The sequence below is a fragment of the Numida meleagris genome, chromosome 3 (genome assembly GCF_002078875.1).
Source record: "Numida meleagris isolate 19003 breed g44 Domestic line chromosome 3, NumMel1.0, whole genome shotgun sequence".
NCBI lineage: Eukaryota > Metazoa > Chordata > Aves > Galliformes > Numididae > Numida > Numida meleagris.
The window spans coordinates 20,260,103-20,277,849 of NC_034411.1; the positions used below are offsets into that span (position 1 = coordinate 20,260,103).

At 35.0% G+C, this 17,747-nt stretch overlaps 1 protein-coding gene across 1 annotated transcript in view; it reads left to right on the top strand.

Moving 5' to 3' along the window:
* USH2A (usherin) overlaps positions 1-17,747 on the top strand; it is a 373,387-nt gene that overhangs the window by 71,382 nt on the left and 284,258 nt on the right. The window contains exons 13-18 of the mRNA XM_021393255.1: positions 480-663; positions 5,719-5,882; positions 9,837-9,995; positions 12,868-13,362; positions 15,021-15,293; positions 16,763-16,920. Coding sequence (XP_021248930.1) covers positions 480-663; positions 5,719-5,882; positions 9,837-9,995; positions 12,868-13,362; positions 15,021-15,293; positions 16,763-16,920 — 1,433 coding nt within the window. The remainder of the gene's footprint in view (positions 1-479; positions 664-5,718; positions 5,883-9,836; positions 9,996-12,867; positions 13,363-15,020; positions 15,294-16,762; positions 16,921-17,747) is intronic.

Below are 17,747 nucleotides of genomic sequence, written 5' to 3' on the forward strand. Positions count from 1 at the left end.
GACCTTAAGAAAACACCTTCACTTCTGACATTTTGCAGCTGTGTAATATTGGCCATTGTCAGGGGCGACATCAAAATAGAATAGACAAATGCCTTTTCTTTCATATTACTACTTATGTTTCTACTGCTTGTGGTGTATTTGTTAGTACCCCTCATGTCCTTGGGTCTTTGCTTTCCCCATGGGCATGCTAATGAACTCCCCTATTTTGGATTGCTCTGTCTCAAGAAGTCTGAAGATAATAAAAAAATCAGATTCAGCAATTAGAGGATGAATAACAGCTTTAGAATGTGCCAGTGAGATTTAGGAGCTCTGCTCTGCAGGAAGATTATATTGCTTTGGGTTGGAGTGTGTATATTACCTAATCTTTGGTTCTGATGTTTCATCCCCAATTATAGACAAGGTAATATCAAACTTACTGTGTTCATTTTTTACATTTGTTCTTATACTGTCTATTCTCAAAAGACTACTCTCTTTTCTAGGTTTTTATTTCTCTCCATCCAGTATCACTGGCTGTCTGCCATGCCTGTGCCACCCAGCTGGTTCAGTGGACCAGGTGTGTGACAAGCTAACTGGCCAATGTATTTGCCGAGATGTCTCTGTAACAGGACGGACATGTGAACGCTGCAAAGAACATCATTTTGGGTTTGACTCTGTCACAGGGAGGTGAGTGAGTGTTTTTTACAGCTCAAAACATCCTCTTCACACTTTTCTCATAGTAACTCGTTTCTATAGTTTCAGTGGCAATAAAAAGTTGCTCCACAAAACATTAATCTTTTGGATTCTTGCATGCACTTTGAGTAAGTTATGCAATTCTCAGTGCTCATGTGTGCTGAAGTAAATAATTTATGACACAGATTAGAGGAGAGAAAATATGTTAGCTATGTAAAGGTAATATTGTCTAATGTTACATCTATTGGTAATTGTTTCACTACAGTTCAGTGGTGTCTTCTGTAAGATGTTTTTTTATGAGGTGTTAATCATTGACTAATAAATTAGATGTTTTCAACTATATATGGGAAATGTAATCTACCGTTCTTAAATGCAGAATGTTTTTTTGAAAAATTCCAGGAAGATGATTTAATGGAAAATTGAAGTAAAAATTTTACAGGTATTCTTTAACTTCAAAATTTATTTTGGCAGCAGCAATAGAAATACAGCACCTTTCCTCTTAAATATCTGTTGTTCTGCATGTGTGTACTCTTTTTCCTGCACTTATGTGTCACAGTGTGAATTGTTTATCTAATCTACCCGTGGGCTTTTATGTGCACTGAAATTATACGGGGTAAAATATATCTATAGGTAATGCATTGTTATTCCAACTATTGTCCTATCTTTCTTTTCCAGGGTCCGCTCTCCTGCTTATTCCTCACTATCTCAATTTCCTTTTAAATATTGTCCAGAAAGATTGCACAGCTCTAATGCTATTGTATTTTCATCCTGACTGATGGTGTTAGTTGTTCTTTTTATGCTTAATATTTTTGCCATTAAGAAACAAACAAAACTTTAAAAAAAAATCAAAAACAAAAGAAAAAAAAAGAAAAACAAGCTAAAGCAAAATGTGTGAAATATTCATCCGCCGTGCTCCTTTCCCCAGCTAGTGTGGGGTAGACATGCTTTTAGGCAGTGAGTATCAGTCTTGTCTGGCATATACTTGACATTATTCTGCAGATTTTTCACTTTAACTTTTATGTTACTGTCACTCATTAGGAGATTTTTTAAATTATTTTTTTACTGTGGTGGGTCACAGAGGCTTCTGCTAATGGCCATAAAGTAATTTGTAGGAATAAGGACTTCCTATTTTCACTTCCTGACATTTCTAATGGTAAGGAATAAAATCAGTGCAATATTCATGTTCTCTTTTAAATATATTTTCTTTATTATTACTGATCTTTTTTTTAAGTTACTTGGAATAGATTTTTTTTCTCAGTTTTAGTGTATGAGCTAAAGGTTTAGATCTTGAAGTAGATGTTGGTCTCCCATTACTTGCATTTTGAGCTGTCTTCTGAAATTCAAAATACAGAAATATCTAGATTGAAAATATGGCTCATCTTGTAAAGAAAGAAGTTCTTACAGTTCTGGATTTTGAATTGGAATTGGCTTTAATGCCTTAATACTTTTTAATCCTCATGACAGTATTGAAGACTGCTCCGGTAGTATATTAACATGATTAACTTCTGTTGCGTACACTTGCCTTTTGGTTAGCATCTACTTGGGCAATGTACCTCTATTCCTCAGGCAGAACCATTTATCCACTGAAAATGTTAATCCAAGTCTTTATTTGTTAATCTAACAGTTGAAATAATGGATTAAAATAATATCTTCTTAAAAAGAGCAATACACTTTTTTCTTTGTAATGTTTCAAAGCCATTGAAACCGTTCTTGCTCCAAGTGTCTTTTAAGGATTCTTTAGTAATAGAATAAAAAGGATATGAGCTATCAGTAGTGGCAAAGACATATCTGTCTTAGCACAATAGAAAAAAAAGAAGCGAAAGTTCTGACACACGGGAACTGTGAGCCTTTGAAACTCTGAGTCTAATGTGTGTGTGTGTGCTGACTTCTTCTGTGATGTGCTGATATCTTCTGTGTGTTTTTAAGATAAAACAAACTATTTTTTTTATGCATTTCATCTTATCAAAGAAAATTTCCTCGACAATCAGTGAATTAGCGATTCTGGTTGTTTGCAGTGGTCTGAACAGATTTGTTATAATTGTGGGTATCGGTACACTTGTGAAATGCCTTACCTTCGTATTGTTTACTGTAATGAACTGGTCAATGAACATCACAGATTGTTTATCTATATATATGTATCTTGACAGATTACTGTTTATGAAATCCATTTAGCAAGTGAGGTTTTCCCATAAGGATGAAAAATGAAGATTTTAAACAGATTGCTGGAGAGGCTCTAACTGCACCTAGAGAGTCAATGTAATAAAGGTTTCTCTATATTAATATTACAAAAACCATTTATCCTCACAAAATCAATATTGCAATTCATCTTGGCCTGACATTTCTCTTTCCATGTTTTAAAAGTCTGTTTTCCCTGATTATATATAATTCTATTTTAATAAATATCAAATATATTTGACTCAGAGTATCCTGATGAAGTTACATTTAACAAGAAGGCCAAAAAGATTTCTTATGTTTAAAAGTTTCAAATAAAACCTTTTTTTAAGTCCGTAACTGACTGAATCCTTAATGCTGACTCAAAAGCATGAACTGTGCATAAAACCAAAACCAGTTCTAGTCTTCTGCAGTTAAAGAAAATAATATATGTGTCATCTTGATTCTGAAAATATATGTAGGTAATTGTATGGAACTGGATGTGATGACATGCTTGGTGTCAGCAAGATCAGGACCTTAATTCAGTGTAGAGGGAGACAGGGAGCCTATGCTTTTTCTAGAGGAAAATGCAACTATTTCAAGTGAAAAGCGGCAGCCCCACCCTGTCAGGCAGTGGAAAGTATTACTGTGCTCTAACTGTGAATGTATGTGTATGTGAGTTTGATTGTCTCATGTGTGAATGATAATGAAAACTGGAATACTCAGGGGGCCCTTAATCGTAAGAGGTGCAGAAATAAGGAGAGTGGGAAGGGAAGCTTGTCTCTTACTGCTTAGAGATTGAGACAATTTTGTTAACCACCTCTCACCCCCAAACTATACATATTAAATGTCATCACATGTTGAAATAATGAAATTATAAAATGCGGCCTTGCTGAGCAAATAATTCTGTCTTCTTTTTTTCTCTAACTAAACTAGTCATGGCGTTTAAATAGTCTAAACAAAACCTCTATTTGAAGGGGGATTTGGAAATGCTGTCTACAGATGAAAGGACTTAATACAGTTTGAAAAAAATTGCCCTTTTCTCTTGACTATGAAAGAGAGCAAACTACAGAATAGTGGTTTCCAAGAGAGAATGTATTTTATTTATTCCCAGAGGGATATTAGTCCATAAAACAAATTTGCAGCTTATTTTGCAGCTTTAGCTTTTATCAGCCTTTTTAAGGGTGTTGAATGATTACCCAGGAGATCACACAGCACAAGCTGCTGTGGAGTAAAGGAACTCTAATACAGAGAGCTCTGTGATGGGTAGAAAATATATGTGGAGAGTTTTCTTAAACTTGTTTAAAAATCTGTCACATTTAATGTCTATTTCACTGATTATTGACCTGAATTTTCATGTCCTAATGTGAAAACACTTTCCACCCTCCCCTGCTTTTTCCCTTGCCTTAAAAAGCCCACACCTAAGTCATAACTGAACTCGCTTTCCCTTCTGCCTCCTTACAGACAGAAGGAGATAGGCCAAGGTGATGGTGATCACTGCAAAAATGGTGAAGTAACTTGTCTAAAGGCACCACCACCTATCTCTTCGTATCTGGTGAAACTGGCCAAGAGAAGAACATTAGAAAATAAACTCTAGTCTAATCTTAACAGAGTGGATGTGGTATGACTACATTCCCTCGGATTCTTCCAAAGTCATCTTAGGACCTAGCACCTGGAATAATTTAAGATTCCGTCAAGGCCAATGCTGCTAGTGCCTGAATGTGGGACTTCTGCTGCTTAGGACAGGAGTGCAGTGTAGATTTTCCGGTATGTTTTAGCTGCATTGCGCAGTCCAAAATTTCTCCAAGCTCATGATTTTTCAAAATATTTTCAATCTATTTCTCTTAAAATGTAATTAAATTGGGATTTAAAGTGCAATCTTTTATTTGCCATTGTTAATTTCTACTACTATGACTAATAACGGCAGTCTGTATTACAGTGAGTAGAAGAATAGTATTTGTGGTAAGGAAAAAATGCTTTGCTTAATTTCTGAGATTTTGCAAATCTTTGAATATTTGTATAATCAGACATTGGTATTCCTGCTTTAAATGTGTGTCAATAGGTAAATAGTATACTAAGTGGAAAAACAAGCTGATCATGACAGGTTCCACATGTGTAAGCCAATGCAAGAATTATTTCAGAAAGTGCTCTATTGTTGCCAGGAAGATTTACAGAATTGAAATCTGATATTTTTTTTAACAGATGCTTTTATTTTTATTAAACATATGGGTTAATTTAACCATCTAGTTAAATATTCAGTTATTTTCAATTTTGTCTATCAGGCAGCAACTAAAATGAGCTTTCTGTTAAAATATCCATGTTTCTCCGATTTTGCTTATTTTTGCTATTTTAATCTGAGATTTTCTCAGCTTTTGTCTTTGCATTCTTTCTCCTTTATCTGCAGTATTATTCTTTTTTTTCCAACTTCAAGCTGCGTCTGTTTGAAATTCTCATTTTAACAAAAAACTAGTTTCTATTAAAATAGAACATGTCCTGTGTTGTGCAGGAACCAGTTAAACTGACTGAACATGTTACCCTGAACTCTACATTTGTGCTAGAAAGATTGTACAGGAAAACTGAGTGCATAATATAGTTATTACCAAATATTATTATGTATTTGTTATAAGGGTCAATATATTTGATAGATTTTTAATTATGAGCAGATTTCATACTCAGAATATTATTCTGGCATTGAGATTTTAATTTTTATGATTGCAGCTTTTTAAAATTACTTTTCTTTCTTTTAGGCTAATGGATTTTCTGCTGTGTCTCAGGCTACTTAACTTTTTATGATTTTTTTCATTATGTCACACAAGAATCTTTTAAACAAAACCCTACTGTGCTAAACTGAAGTGTTAATGTGTTTTGATCAATTCCTTGGTTTGGTTTTGTTTATAGATGTCAGCACTGTAATTGTCATCCTGCAGGAGCCATTAGTGGAACTTGTCATCTTGTTACTGGACAGTGTGTTTGTAAACAATTTGTAACTGGCTTGAAATGTGACAACTGTGTTCCTGATGCCAGTAATTTGGACATCCACAACCTATTTGGCTGCAGTAAAAGTAAGTGGATGGTAGGCCTTAAAAGCTTGTCCTTCAAACTGATGCTTTTTTATTCAATTAAGAAGTGTAAAATTAGTTCATCAGTACTAAAACTGGGTTTGACTTTTTTCCCTCCATATTTCTTGCCCCAGAAGTTTATGTATTTTAAGTATCTTAGGAGCGTTTTCTGTTGAGATGTACTGAATGCTTCCTGTCATACATGCAGCTTATACTTGCTGGTCTAACCCACATGAGATGTAACGACCCATAGGTTCCTTCCACTTTCCACCACTTTCTTTGCAGTGGCAAAAGCAGAATTCACCTTTAAGTCTCATGAATGCAAGAATATTTGTACAACTTACAGCTTAGCCCCCTTTTTTGCCCTTGGCAGGAAGCAGAAGACCTGCCTTCAGTAGGTCTAAAAAACAGAAAATTTGTAATTAATTCAAAATATGGTCCTCAGTGCGACATAATTTTTCTTATCTCCTCATGGAGCTCTTTTTAGTCAGTTTGGGAAAATATGTGATATGATCAGAGCATTGTAAACTGGGTTGTATGGTTGGGCTAATGCTGTGCTGATGGCCAGATCATGAATTGTAATGAGTCATGTCGCAATGGAACATCTGTGCTTTTGTCCTTGCAGTGAGTCTGGACATGAAGAGATGGCAAGATTTGTGTCAAAATGAACTGTTCATATTGCTCACTGATGCACTGTCTTTTTGGCAGAGATTTTAAAGGAGAGGAAAAGCATTATATGTAATGAGAAAATTCATTTTTTGAGTTGTCTTCAATTCTGAGTTCAGAAACTTGCTTTGAGGACATCATACTATATACTGCCAAACTCTGTGTTTAGGACCAGTGCTAAGTACGAAAAAGCAGTGCTACATTGTTGTGGCACACTCTACTGTCATATGCAGTTAAAAGCTCAGTCTTAAAAAGTCTCATAACCACTTAATGAGGTACTCTACAGATGCTAATTGGTAATTTCCATCAGCAGACCTAATTAATAATGACATGACTGGATGTATTGTGAGTTAGCGCAAGTAGCCATGTGTAATGCAACAACAGGGTTAGATGTTCCCAAGCAATTTCTGTGCATTTCTGGATCTCCTTTCAAGACATGTATTCTGCGTAGAAATTTATGTGATATACCTTTGTGATATATGCATACTGTGGACTTGGAAGCAGAGATGTATATGCACAAAGAGTTTATTTACAGGGACACTTTGATACCTGTTTGAATTTGGATTTTAAATCCCTTAGAATTTCAAATAATGTGCATTGCAGAATGCACAGTACTATAAATGAGATAGAATGAAAAGACAGATCTGTTTCCAGAGGTGATAGTTCTCTAAGACTGTTGTTAAAGACAGTTTTGTTTCTCACATTACTCTTCTGTAGAACAAGTAGTATCTATTCAATATGTAGTTGGTTGATTAGCTTGTTTCTTTACAAAAATGTTAAGAAGTTCGATTTGAATCTATAATAATAATAATACATGGTGATTTTTATGATGCTGTTCATTCTCAAAGCGCTTTAAAAGCATAAACCAACTTATTTATGTTGGGATATACGTTGGATAAAGGTCAATTGCAATTCAACTATAAAATTGATTAATAATAACATGACATGGATAAATAATGTAATAGGTTTTTGTTAGAAAGTATATCAGACAGTATTCTAAATGACAAGCAGAGTCCTCTTCTGGACATAAGTGATATAACAATTGCTGTCATTTGAGTATTCATACCAAAATACTTAAGTTGCTCTGAAAGTAATGCCCCCCATTTATTTCCATGGAAATGACAACAGCTACATAGAGCACAGTAGCACTATTTGATAGAGCAAATTCTCAGCTACAAAACACTGCTTTTCACTGTAGTCACCACCATTAGCTATGCATTTTCGCCAGCAGGCTGTGCTTGTAAAAATCTGCATGGCCATGCAGAACAAGGCGTGTCTTTCAGGCCACTGTTGACACAGTTGAAATGCACCACCCACTGTCTCACTGTGCTCACATCCACTGTTTGGCCTCCATAAACACTCAGCAAGTGTTAATGATTGTCAGTGGGTGCCGTATTTTTGCACGGAGGAATTCACTGACACACCTTGCTTCATATGCATTTCCATGTCAGATGCCATTTTGTCAGACTACCCCTCTGCTGTCATCTGTCACATGGCAACAACATGTAATGGAACGTTGTTGGGAAGGTTCAACCTCTACTGCCATACCACTAATATCCACCTTTTGTTGTGGGCCAACAAAACAAAATAGGAGGCACTACTTTCAGAGCAGCCCTCGTTCTTGACGCAGAGGAGCTTTGCCTTGCTTCAATATGTGATTTTTACTGTTGTAACACAGCATTTTGTTGATATATGTATTATTACTTGTTTTTGCCAACAGGTGCAATTCTAAGTTACTATCACTGTAAAACTAACACTTTTTAAGATAAAGACCTTTTTTCAGTTTTTCTGACCACAAAATATCTTAGATGCTCAATAGAAAAAAGTCAGAAATACAGTATTTTGATTACACAATCAAAAATGTAAAACAGCAAATGTGGGAACAACCTGCAGTATTGAGAGACTGAGAACAAAGAATGAAAGTTATGTCGGTACATTTGGTTGGTTGCTTAGGAGAGAAACTTCCAAAAATGTCAGGGATTCACAATTCTTAAACTTGACTGCTGTAGACATTTTGGCATATATTCACTTCCTAACTCAGCTGAAATCAAAAGCTGTAAATTGGCAGCAAAACAACATATTCTTTCTAATGGGAGATAAAGATTATGCTCTGTTCAGTCCAGTGAACTCTAGAAATATTTTCTGCTATTTCTTGGTTGATAGACCTCAGTAGGAAAAGGATTTTTCATTTTATTCTAAAAAAATTTCAACTCTTTATTTTAGATATATAGTAAAAACCCATATATAATGAGACCCACTGATACTGGCATGATTCTCTACATCTACTACTTGTGTGAAATGCGGTCCTCATATCATTTTCTGACTGCAGCTTCACTCTTTGCTTCTTGTCTTCTGTTGGTTTGGCTGAACAGATGTTGATAATTGTGCTTTCTTGAACTGTATATATTAAACAAATATCCACATAATTTAGATGATAGTTTATAAATGGAGAAAACTGAGTAAGAAGCTGTATGTTTCTAATGTTGATATTAGGGATGTAGGAGAAACTACTCTTTCCAATTGTGTGAGACTTTTGAGTAGTGAATTTCAGGCTTGTTTTCCTCTTTATTGATAAAAGTGCAATTAAGTAGCACTTTTTCCAGAGTTGATGGAGGTGATAGAGCAATATCTTGGTAAATAAGAACCTCAAACCTATTTCTTAAAATGTTTAGATGCCTCTTTCTCAATGATTTAAATTTCATTGGAAACAAATAGAAGTGAATTACCTAAATATCCTTCACAATTTGCCCTACTGCTTTATGTCATTTAATTAGATAGGCTTATTGTAACACTTCAATAAAATATGTAGTTAGTTAGATGTTTCATTTCTATGAAGTTTACTCCTGGCCTATACTAAAATGGAATTAATCCTTTGAAGGAAAAAAAAAAAGTGACCAGATGAACAAAAGCATGTTCCTCCTTATAGAGGTTCTGAAACATATTAAAAATAAACAAAAGGAAAAGAGTATTTGGAAAATTGTGGTGTATTTGCTTTAATTTTGAGGTAGGAATAGGTAGGAATTATTTGTAGTTGTCATTTGTTTAAAGATAACCATTTGTTTGTACTTTGATAAAAAAACTTTCTTGGAGACCATTTGGATGGCTCAGTTCAACCTATTTTAAAGTCTTGCCTGAATGAAGGTACGCTTCCTTGAAAGCTTTTATTTAAAGAAAAGATATGGTTTTCTTTAAGTTTCTGTATACCACTTTCTTTACGTTATTATTTAAGTTTGTCTGTGACTGCTGATTACCTACGTTGTTAAATACATTGTTTTTGTATATGTATTCTAGCTCCATTCCAGCAACCGCCTCCTACAGGAGAAGTTCTCAATTCCACTGCTATAAGTCTCTCATGGAATTCCCCTGACTCTCCAAATTCTAACCGCCTTATTTACCTGCTGTATAGGGATGAGGCTGAAATTTATACAGCTGAAGACTATTACCCTTATAGTAAGTTTTTTGAGTGTGTACATATGTATTGCATTAAATGGATGTCTAATTTTTCTTAATTATTTCTGCTTTCCGTCATTATCATTCTTTGTGGTTTTGAACACATTCTGTCTTTCTTTAGTTGATTATTCTTTATAATTTTTCCTTGAAAGAAATGAACACTCTAGACTAAAATCATCGAAGTGAGTCATACAAAACAGCTGATAATTTTTTTTTTTACTTTTGAATCTAAATGAATGAACTTACTAAAAGCATTCTCTGCAAGCGCATGTAGGCTCCAAAATCTAAGAGAGGCACTGCTAAAATCCTGAATAAAGAATTAGAGTGAATGGAAGAGTTCATAAAATGCTTAAACTTTTTCATCCTCCTGGTTTTAAACTGTTAACAGATTAGGAGAGCTTTTTGTGGTCTAACTTTTAGCACCTTCTGTTGAGCTATCCGTGTAGCTCCTGATTTGCCTTTTGCAGCACCACTTCTCATGTTGAGGCTTGCAAAGGGATCCTCAGAAGGCAATCCTCAAGGATTTGGCACTCTCATAACTGGAAAGGCCATTTTGTGCTTGTATTGATCCTCTTATCAAAGAAAAGGAGATGGATTTGGATCCTGTTTTGATGTAATACTGCGTACAAGTGCTTTTTAAAAGGACAGGTGTGTTTCAATACAACTAGACTTTGATTTCCAGGCTTGCAGCTTCTCTGTTGCATTTTCCTTCCAATGGAGCATTAGTACTTTAAAGAAGTTGTGTTTTTCTTAGTGTTGATATGTACCCTGTAATGAAGGGAAGAAGTAGATTCATTCAGTGGAAGGACAGATCATTTGGTTTACAAAATGTTTTCTTTTTCTGTTTGGGTTTTTTTGTTTGTTTTATGTTCTGGTTATTCTCTTTTGTTACAATTTGTTACTGTGTGTGGCTTATGGTTGACTTTGGACACTAGCATAATACTGTGGAAAAAAAATGCAAAACGCATGCATAGGATCAAGTGACAGAAAAAAAAATCATTACAAAAGTTTGTAGAGCTAATAGAAAATATGTCAACTCCTTTAATGTAAACATGGTAAAAATATGAAGTCATTTCAAAATTATGTTTTGTTGTCATTAGTCTGTGCTCTGTAATGTACTTGAAACTCAGAGTGCACTGTTGATAATGTTACTTCATAACTGCACTTATTCTGAATTATTCTGAATGTGCTTACCTGGGTAATGAATGAGATGAGCATGTTTCTATTTAACAAAACTTAATTTGTGAAAACAATGACTTGATTCAAAAGGAATTTGTTTTATATTTTCTGGCAGTCCATCTTATTAATTATATGAAGTGATCTGCTGGTATTTGAATACCAAAAATATTTTGTTAATGCCATCAGAACTTTTGATAATGTTCTTTTTTTTACTTTTTTTTCCTCAGTATATTGTATAATTTGTAATGCCTGTGAAATGCTCTGTGAGTGCATCTGGACAAACATTATCTTATAACCAAATGAGAGGTTTATAGAAACATTGAATTTTAGCATAGAAAATTAAGACTAATCTTCTAAATTAGCCTGGAGATTGTGTTGATAGTATGCAAAATTCTATCGTGGCTGAAAAGCAGTTACTTCTGATTCTAACTCCAAATCACACCGATCCTAATTGTTTACAAATGCTGCTGAGTAGATGGCAGGTTGTTTGCCCGAGAAATGTAGAACCATCATTTTTTTGTTGTTTTTTATCTAGCCTGTATTCCTGTTGAAGTGAAGTTTACCAGACGGTGATTAGTTGCTGATCAGCACTGAATAATCTAGCCAGTTTCAGTCCAAAGTCTTGCAGTGCACACAGATATCACAGTAACCACCGCTGCTGCTGACAGGGCCATTTTGGAAGTTTGCCTGAAGTATCAGAGATTGCCTGATCCCTTTTTCTGCTGAACTTCAGTGATAAGTTTTGTGATCACTCTGTGTTGTTGAAGCACTGTGAGCAATTACTGGGCTGACACTGCTGCTTTTGTACTACAGTTTGAATAGTTAAAAATACAAATTATTTTCTGATGGTCTTGAAGTTGTACCCAGGACTGTGTTGCCAGTGCAGATCTACAGAGAAGACTTACAAATAGCTGTGTCCACTTGATTTGCTTTGAAGAAGTTTAAGAGTATTCATGCTCTAGCATGTAGTATATTGCTCACTATTAATTAAAGCAAAACCATGGATGGTCTTAATCACATAGAAATTCATGTTGTGCCATGCCTGGGCATAAACCAAGGTGCATAACTGTTTCTGTGGTTTACTCAGGAGATATTCGTGGTCATGGCTGCTAAAAAACTTCTCTGGAGTGATGGAGAGTGAGGAAGGTAAATACAGACATCAGATATACCTTTTTAATAATTATTTGCACTTCTGTTTCACTTTTTATCTAAGATCAAGTGCTTTACAAATGAAATGTTAAGCACTATTTTAGGAGAGAGGAAGTGAAAGCAGAGAAAGGTGAAAGATTTGGTCTTACGCTATAAAATAAATCAAAAACAAAGGTATCAAAATTCACAATGTTTTCTGTTTCTATATCAACTCTACTACCATTGGTGCTGATTTATATTTGAAAGAATTATTCCCAAGCAAACAACTAATAAGATGATTGTATTAATCGTGTTCATGATTAAAGCAGGAACTAGGAGAAATTCAGCAGAAAAAATATTTCTCTAGTGATGCCAATGTGCAATGGACTATTAAAATTAGAAGTTGTAAAGTTACAATGATCGTGATGATCACAAGCAGAGCACACAAACATACGGAAATGTCTTAAACCTTGAGCTTTCTGGAGAGACTTTAAGTATTCAAAGAGAGATTTATATTTTCAATGTACTAGACTGATGGAATTTTCTTCTCACCTGTTTGTTTTAGGTATTCATACCTTCATCGATACCACTTTATCTCCATATACCTTCTATTCCTACTATGTCCAAACCAGCAACATCCATGGCTTTACTAGAAGTGCCTCGGTGATGTACAGAACAAAGTCTGGTACACCTACAGGAAGTTTGCATTTAAATCCCATCTTCCCTGTTAGTCACCACTCTGCTTTACTTTACTGGACAACCCCCTCAAATGACTCTGGGCCCATAGAGAAATACATTTTGACATGCACTGTCTTGGTTGATCTTCAGCCTTGTGGCCAGTATGAAGGCTTAGAAACTTCAGCAATTATTTGGAATCTCATGCCATTTACAAAGTATGTTTTTTCTGTGCAAGCTTGTACTAGTGGAGGTTGCTTAAAGAGCCAGCCGGTGACAGTAATTACTGCACAGGCTCCTCCAGAAGGTCTACAGCCACCGGTGATAGAAAACATCAGCTCTACAGAACTGTCTGTGGAATGGTCAGCACCTGAGAAACCAAATGGTAGGACATATATTTAATTTCATAAATCAAAGATTTTGCGAAGAAAGACCATTATGTTTGCAGATTTGGTTAGACTATTCTAATCTATGTGACATCAACTGAGAATAAGGTCAAGCATCATCTGAATTTGCCTGTCTGATGCCACTAAATGTATTTTTGGAGTCTATTTTTATTTTTTGTTAGTTTGGAGTCCAAAACTCCAACTAAATGTGTTGGATCCAGGATTTAGCCCTTAGTGGCATCTGCTACAATGAAAAATCACATTTATAGTTAAACATTTACAGTAAAATTAATTTTTTCCTAATTTGCCAGATTGCTGGGTTCAGACAGATGTGGCATATAAAGCATAAATAAGCAGGCAATAGTTAAGAAAAGAAATCTAAGGATTAACAGAGTCTGCTTTAAAACCATCCGTCATGTGTAGTAACTAATTCTATTACCAACGTAACCTTGTTAGGGATTAGGCCATTGCCAAGAGTTGGTGGTCTAACTTGCCTAATGTTATTTTAGGTTTTTGAATCTGAGAACACAGATGTTGTAGGATACTTTTGCGATGCCACAGATTTTACTAGTAAACATTTCATCTTTTAATATATGTGCAGTTGAGGTTTGTGAACTTACACTTACATGCACAGATATTAATGCATGCTAAAACGAACCTTTTTGTCTCTTAATGAAATGAATGTGTTTCTCTGTTCACAAGATGAGCTGTATGGAGAGCTCTTTAAATATCTTACTTGCCAGCTATTACCAGATCATACAGGAAGAACACCTGCACAACAATACTTCTAAGTATTTAAAGGGGCTATTCTTACTATACAGGTCTTGAAAATTGCTGTGAATACTTGCATCTCAACATAAAGCATATATCTCTCATGGTTTCCTTCACAGCCTTTATTCGTGTGCCATTGCCAGCATAGGAAATTTGAACCAATCCTTTTACATTTCTTTTGACTTTGGGTTAGATTTCTGGGACTTTGCAAAAGACAAGGGAGCTTTTTCTCTGAAGCCACCTCTCAGATTTCATGCACGAGTACAGGCCCCAAATATATACATAATATTAGAAATTATCTATCTCCTGGCTTCAGTGTGTCTCTTATCTATTTTATTTTGGAAATCTTTAGTCAACTGCCTTGCACTCTGTTGTCAGAGAAAGGCTGCTTCCAAGATCCAGCTGAGGTCATACATCTCTTCATAGCAAAATGAAGAAGTTATTTTTTCCGAAGTGGTGAGATTCTTCCCAAGTGTGTAAAAGGTTTATTCTGATGGAAATCTCCCACATGCACAACCACTATTCAGTAGTTGATTCTAAAAGGTTAGCATTTAAAGGTTACTCAAAAAAAGCCCTATATATCGTATAAAAAATAAATTAAAAAAATGAAAATGCCCTCTTCAGGTGTTTATTATCAAATGCCCAAATTGTACGAAGGGGAAATTGGCTTAATGCAAGAAATGCTAAAGTGAGTGTTTGACTGATAAATCACAGAGATTTATGTGATTTACTCTGTAAGACATTTTATGCTTTAATTTTTGTAATATCAACTCTTTAATTGTTGGGACCTTAAATGTACCAGTGTTGTTGTTTTAGTAGCACTCCAGAAACTGTTTATATATATTTTTTTGTGTTACTTCATTCATTCTTTCTTTTTCTTCCCTAGGTATAATTATAAGATATGAACTTTATATGAGAAAAAAAATAAAACCATTTGATAACGAACCTTCTCCTGGAATTCGTGTTTTCCAAAGCAGTGGATGGCTCAGCCCTCAACCAGTTTTGGAGTCTGCTAATGAAAATGCCTTAGCTCCACCGCAGACCAGTACCACAGTTACTGACCTTGAGCCATTCACAGTGTATGAATTTTATGTGTTAGCAGTAAACATGGCAGGTAGTGTATCTTCAGGTTGGGTATCAGGACGAACAGCAGAAGCTGGTAAGTGCTGGTTTAAGTTTGTTCATTACAATTTAAAGGAAAAAATATGTTACAGTGTATCTGTAAAATCTGGTGCTTCTTTATTTTTCATCAAAACGTGTTCAGGAGCGATTAAAATAGAGGACTTCTTTTTAAACTAGTTAAAAGTCAATTCATCTCATAACCCAGAATGTTTAGCAAAACATATTTTCATCAACATAAAATCATATCCCTGAAAACGTCACTCGAAAATTTCAAGACAACCAGATGCAAAATCAACCAAGCAGTGTTTGAATTCTCTGCTATTTTCCTAGTTTTTTTGTACGTCTGTTAGAGGAAGAAGACATAAAAAACAGATTGGTTCTGTCACAAATGTATTAGCAGTTGGCATGAATCAGGAATGTTGTCCAGGAAGGATTTTCAACTGAGTTTTTCTGAAAAGAGAATTTGATCATTTAGAAAACAGTTTTTTGAAGAACTTCAAACTACTACTTTTTCAGGAGTATGATACTTGAAACTTTTCATAAGTATGTACAGAGGCCAACTATTGTAATATGAATTATTTATTTTTGAGAAATTTTGAGAATCACTTTACAACAACTCATATATAACCCCTTTTGTCAAATTTTCAAAACAGCTTGCCATTTGAATTATTATTCTGAAATAACAGCTACTTATTTCAGCTTTTAGATTAGAAATGTAACTTTTTTTAGTCTGATATAGCCTGTGTTTTGCAATTAAACATCTCCAGTACATTACTGATGCTTTTGTTTACTAAAACGGTGAAAATCATGTCCTCAGTCATTTGATTCTGAAGAAGAGTTGGCTAAACTAATTCCCCTTTCAGAATGAGTCTTTGTGCTTACCTGTTCTTAAATACTGTATGTTATAAAAGTGTTAAATTGTGTTAGGGAAGAGGTCCATTAGTGTGGTTGTTTGTATGTAACAGAAGTGCTGTGAGTTGGTATCCTATTATTACAAAGTAATCAGGTGGGGATTTAACTGCAGTGCAAACAATCCTTTCACAGATTCAGCTATGGAAGACAAGGGAACTGTTTTGTAAGAAGTGAGAGACACGTTAATTTCAAACTGGCCTAGCAAACAAAATAGCTTTTAAGATGCTGAAGTATTGAACACTTCTTGCTTTTATCAGTTTTTTCCCAGGTTGCATGAAGTTTTTCTTCAAGACTTTTTCATTTGTATGTACTTTCTTTCCCGCTGAAGCGTTTAGAACACGAGTGTCTTAGTGTTTCTTTGAAGACATAGGCAGAGTTTTCTTCTGCATTTATGGCCAGAGTAGAAAAGAAGGGAATGATGTACTTTAATGTACTATTAAAATAATAGGAAAATTCCAGTTAGACTTGAAAGTATGTTTAAAAAGGGTTTGATTGGAAAAAGCTGCCTGAAATGATGTTTTACAAATACTGTGTGAAATGTTGCATTACAATTTGCATTATTTTATAGATGTTACTGTGTTAATTTGATTTTAGCTCCAGTGTTCATGCCATCTCCATCAGTATTCCCTCTTTCACCATATTCCCTGAATGTGTCATGGGAAAAACCTGAAGATAATTTATCAAGAGGAGAAGTGATGGGATACAGCATCAGTTTGATGACTGAACAACGGTTCTTGCCAACGTTTTCCCAGGTATTATTTTACAGTAATTTTTAGTACATGGTAACAGGAAAAATGGTAAATTTTGATATCTTCCTTGATGTTTTCCTGACTTATTTTCTTGATTTTCAGATATATACACTGATCTAAGTTTTTCACCTATCAATTTATCTTGACTGCTCTGTGATGTTATTCGTTACTTCTGTGTTTAAAGTTATATTCCGGAGATTACTTGTTTTCACTGGTGATTAAGATTCAAAATTAGGAAGGATCAGTTTGAGCAACATTTACCTTGATCTTCGTGTGGTCTGACTTACTTTTATTGCTACATTTCCTAAAATGCTGTCAACATTGTTGCTAAATTGCTTGTCAACAGTTTACGGGCAGATTTGGTCCAGTTCTGTGACTAACGGGGCCCGCTCCCCTGGGAAAGGGTAGGGAGATGGGCCTAAGAACAAAACAGCAGCTACAATCTGAGGAGAAACAAACTAATTTACTAAATAAGAAAAAAAACCATTGTCAAATGCTTAAAGACATGTTGTTTTGAGGAATCTGTTCTTACATTAGAAAGATAACTCTGGGTCTCCACATAAAAGGGGACAAGCATTTGGATTGGGGAAACTGAAAATAGCATAAGAACAACTTTATTTTAAAAGTGCTTGTTTAGCTACTGTAGTCTTGTTATTTTTGAGTGACTGGATTTGGAAAACAAATACCACAGCAGTGATAGTAAGCTAAAAGCTGAGGATTGAGCCAAGAAACATTTGTTGAGAGTATAGGAGTGGAACTGATGCTCTGAAATTATACTTCCTAGCTCAGAACTGAATTTCAGGTGTCAGTGGTACCACATATTGGCCTCA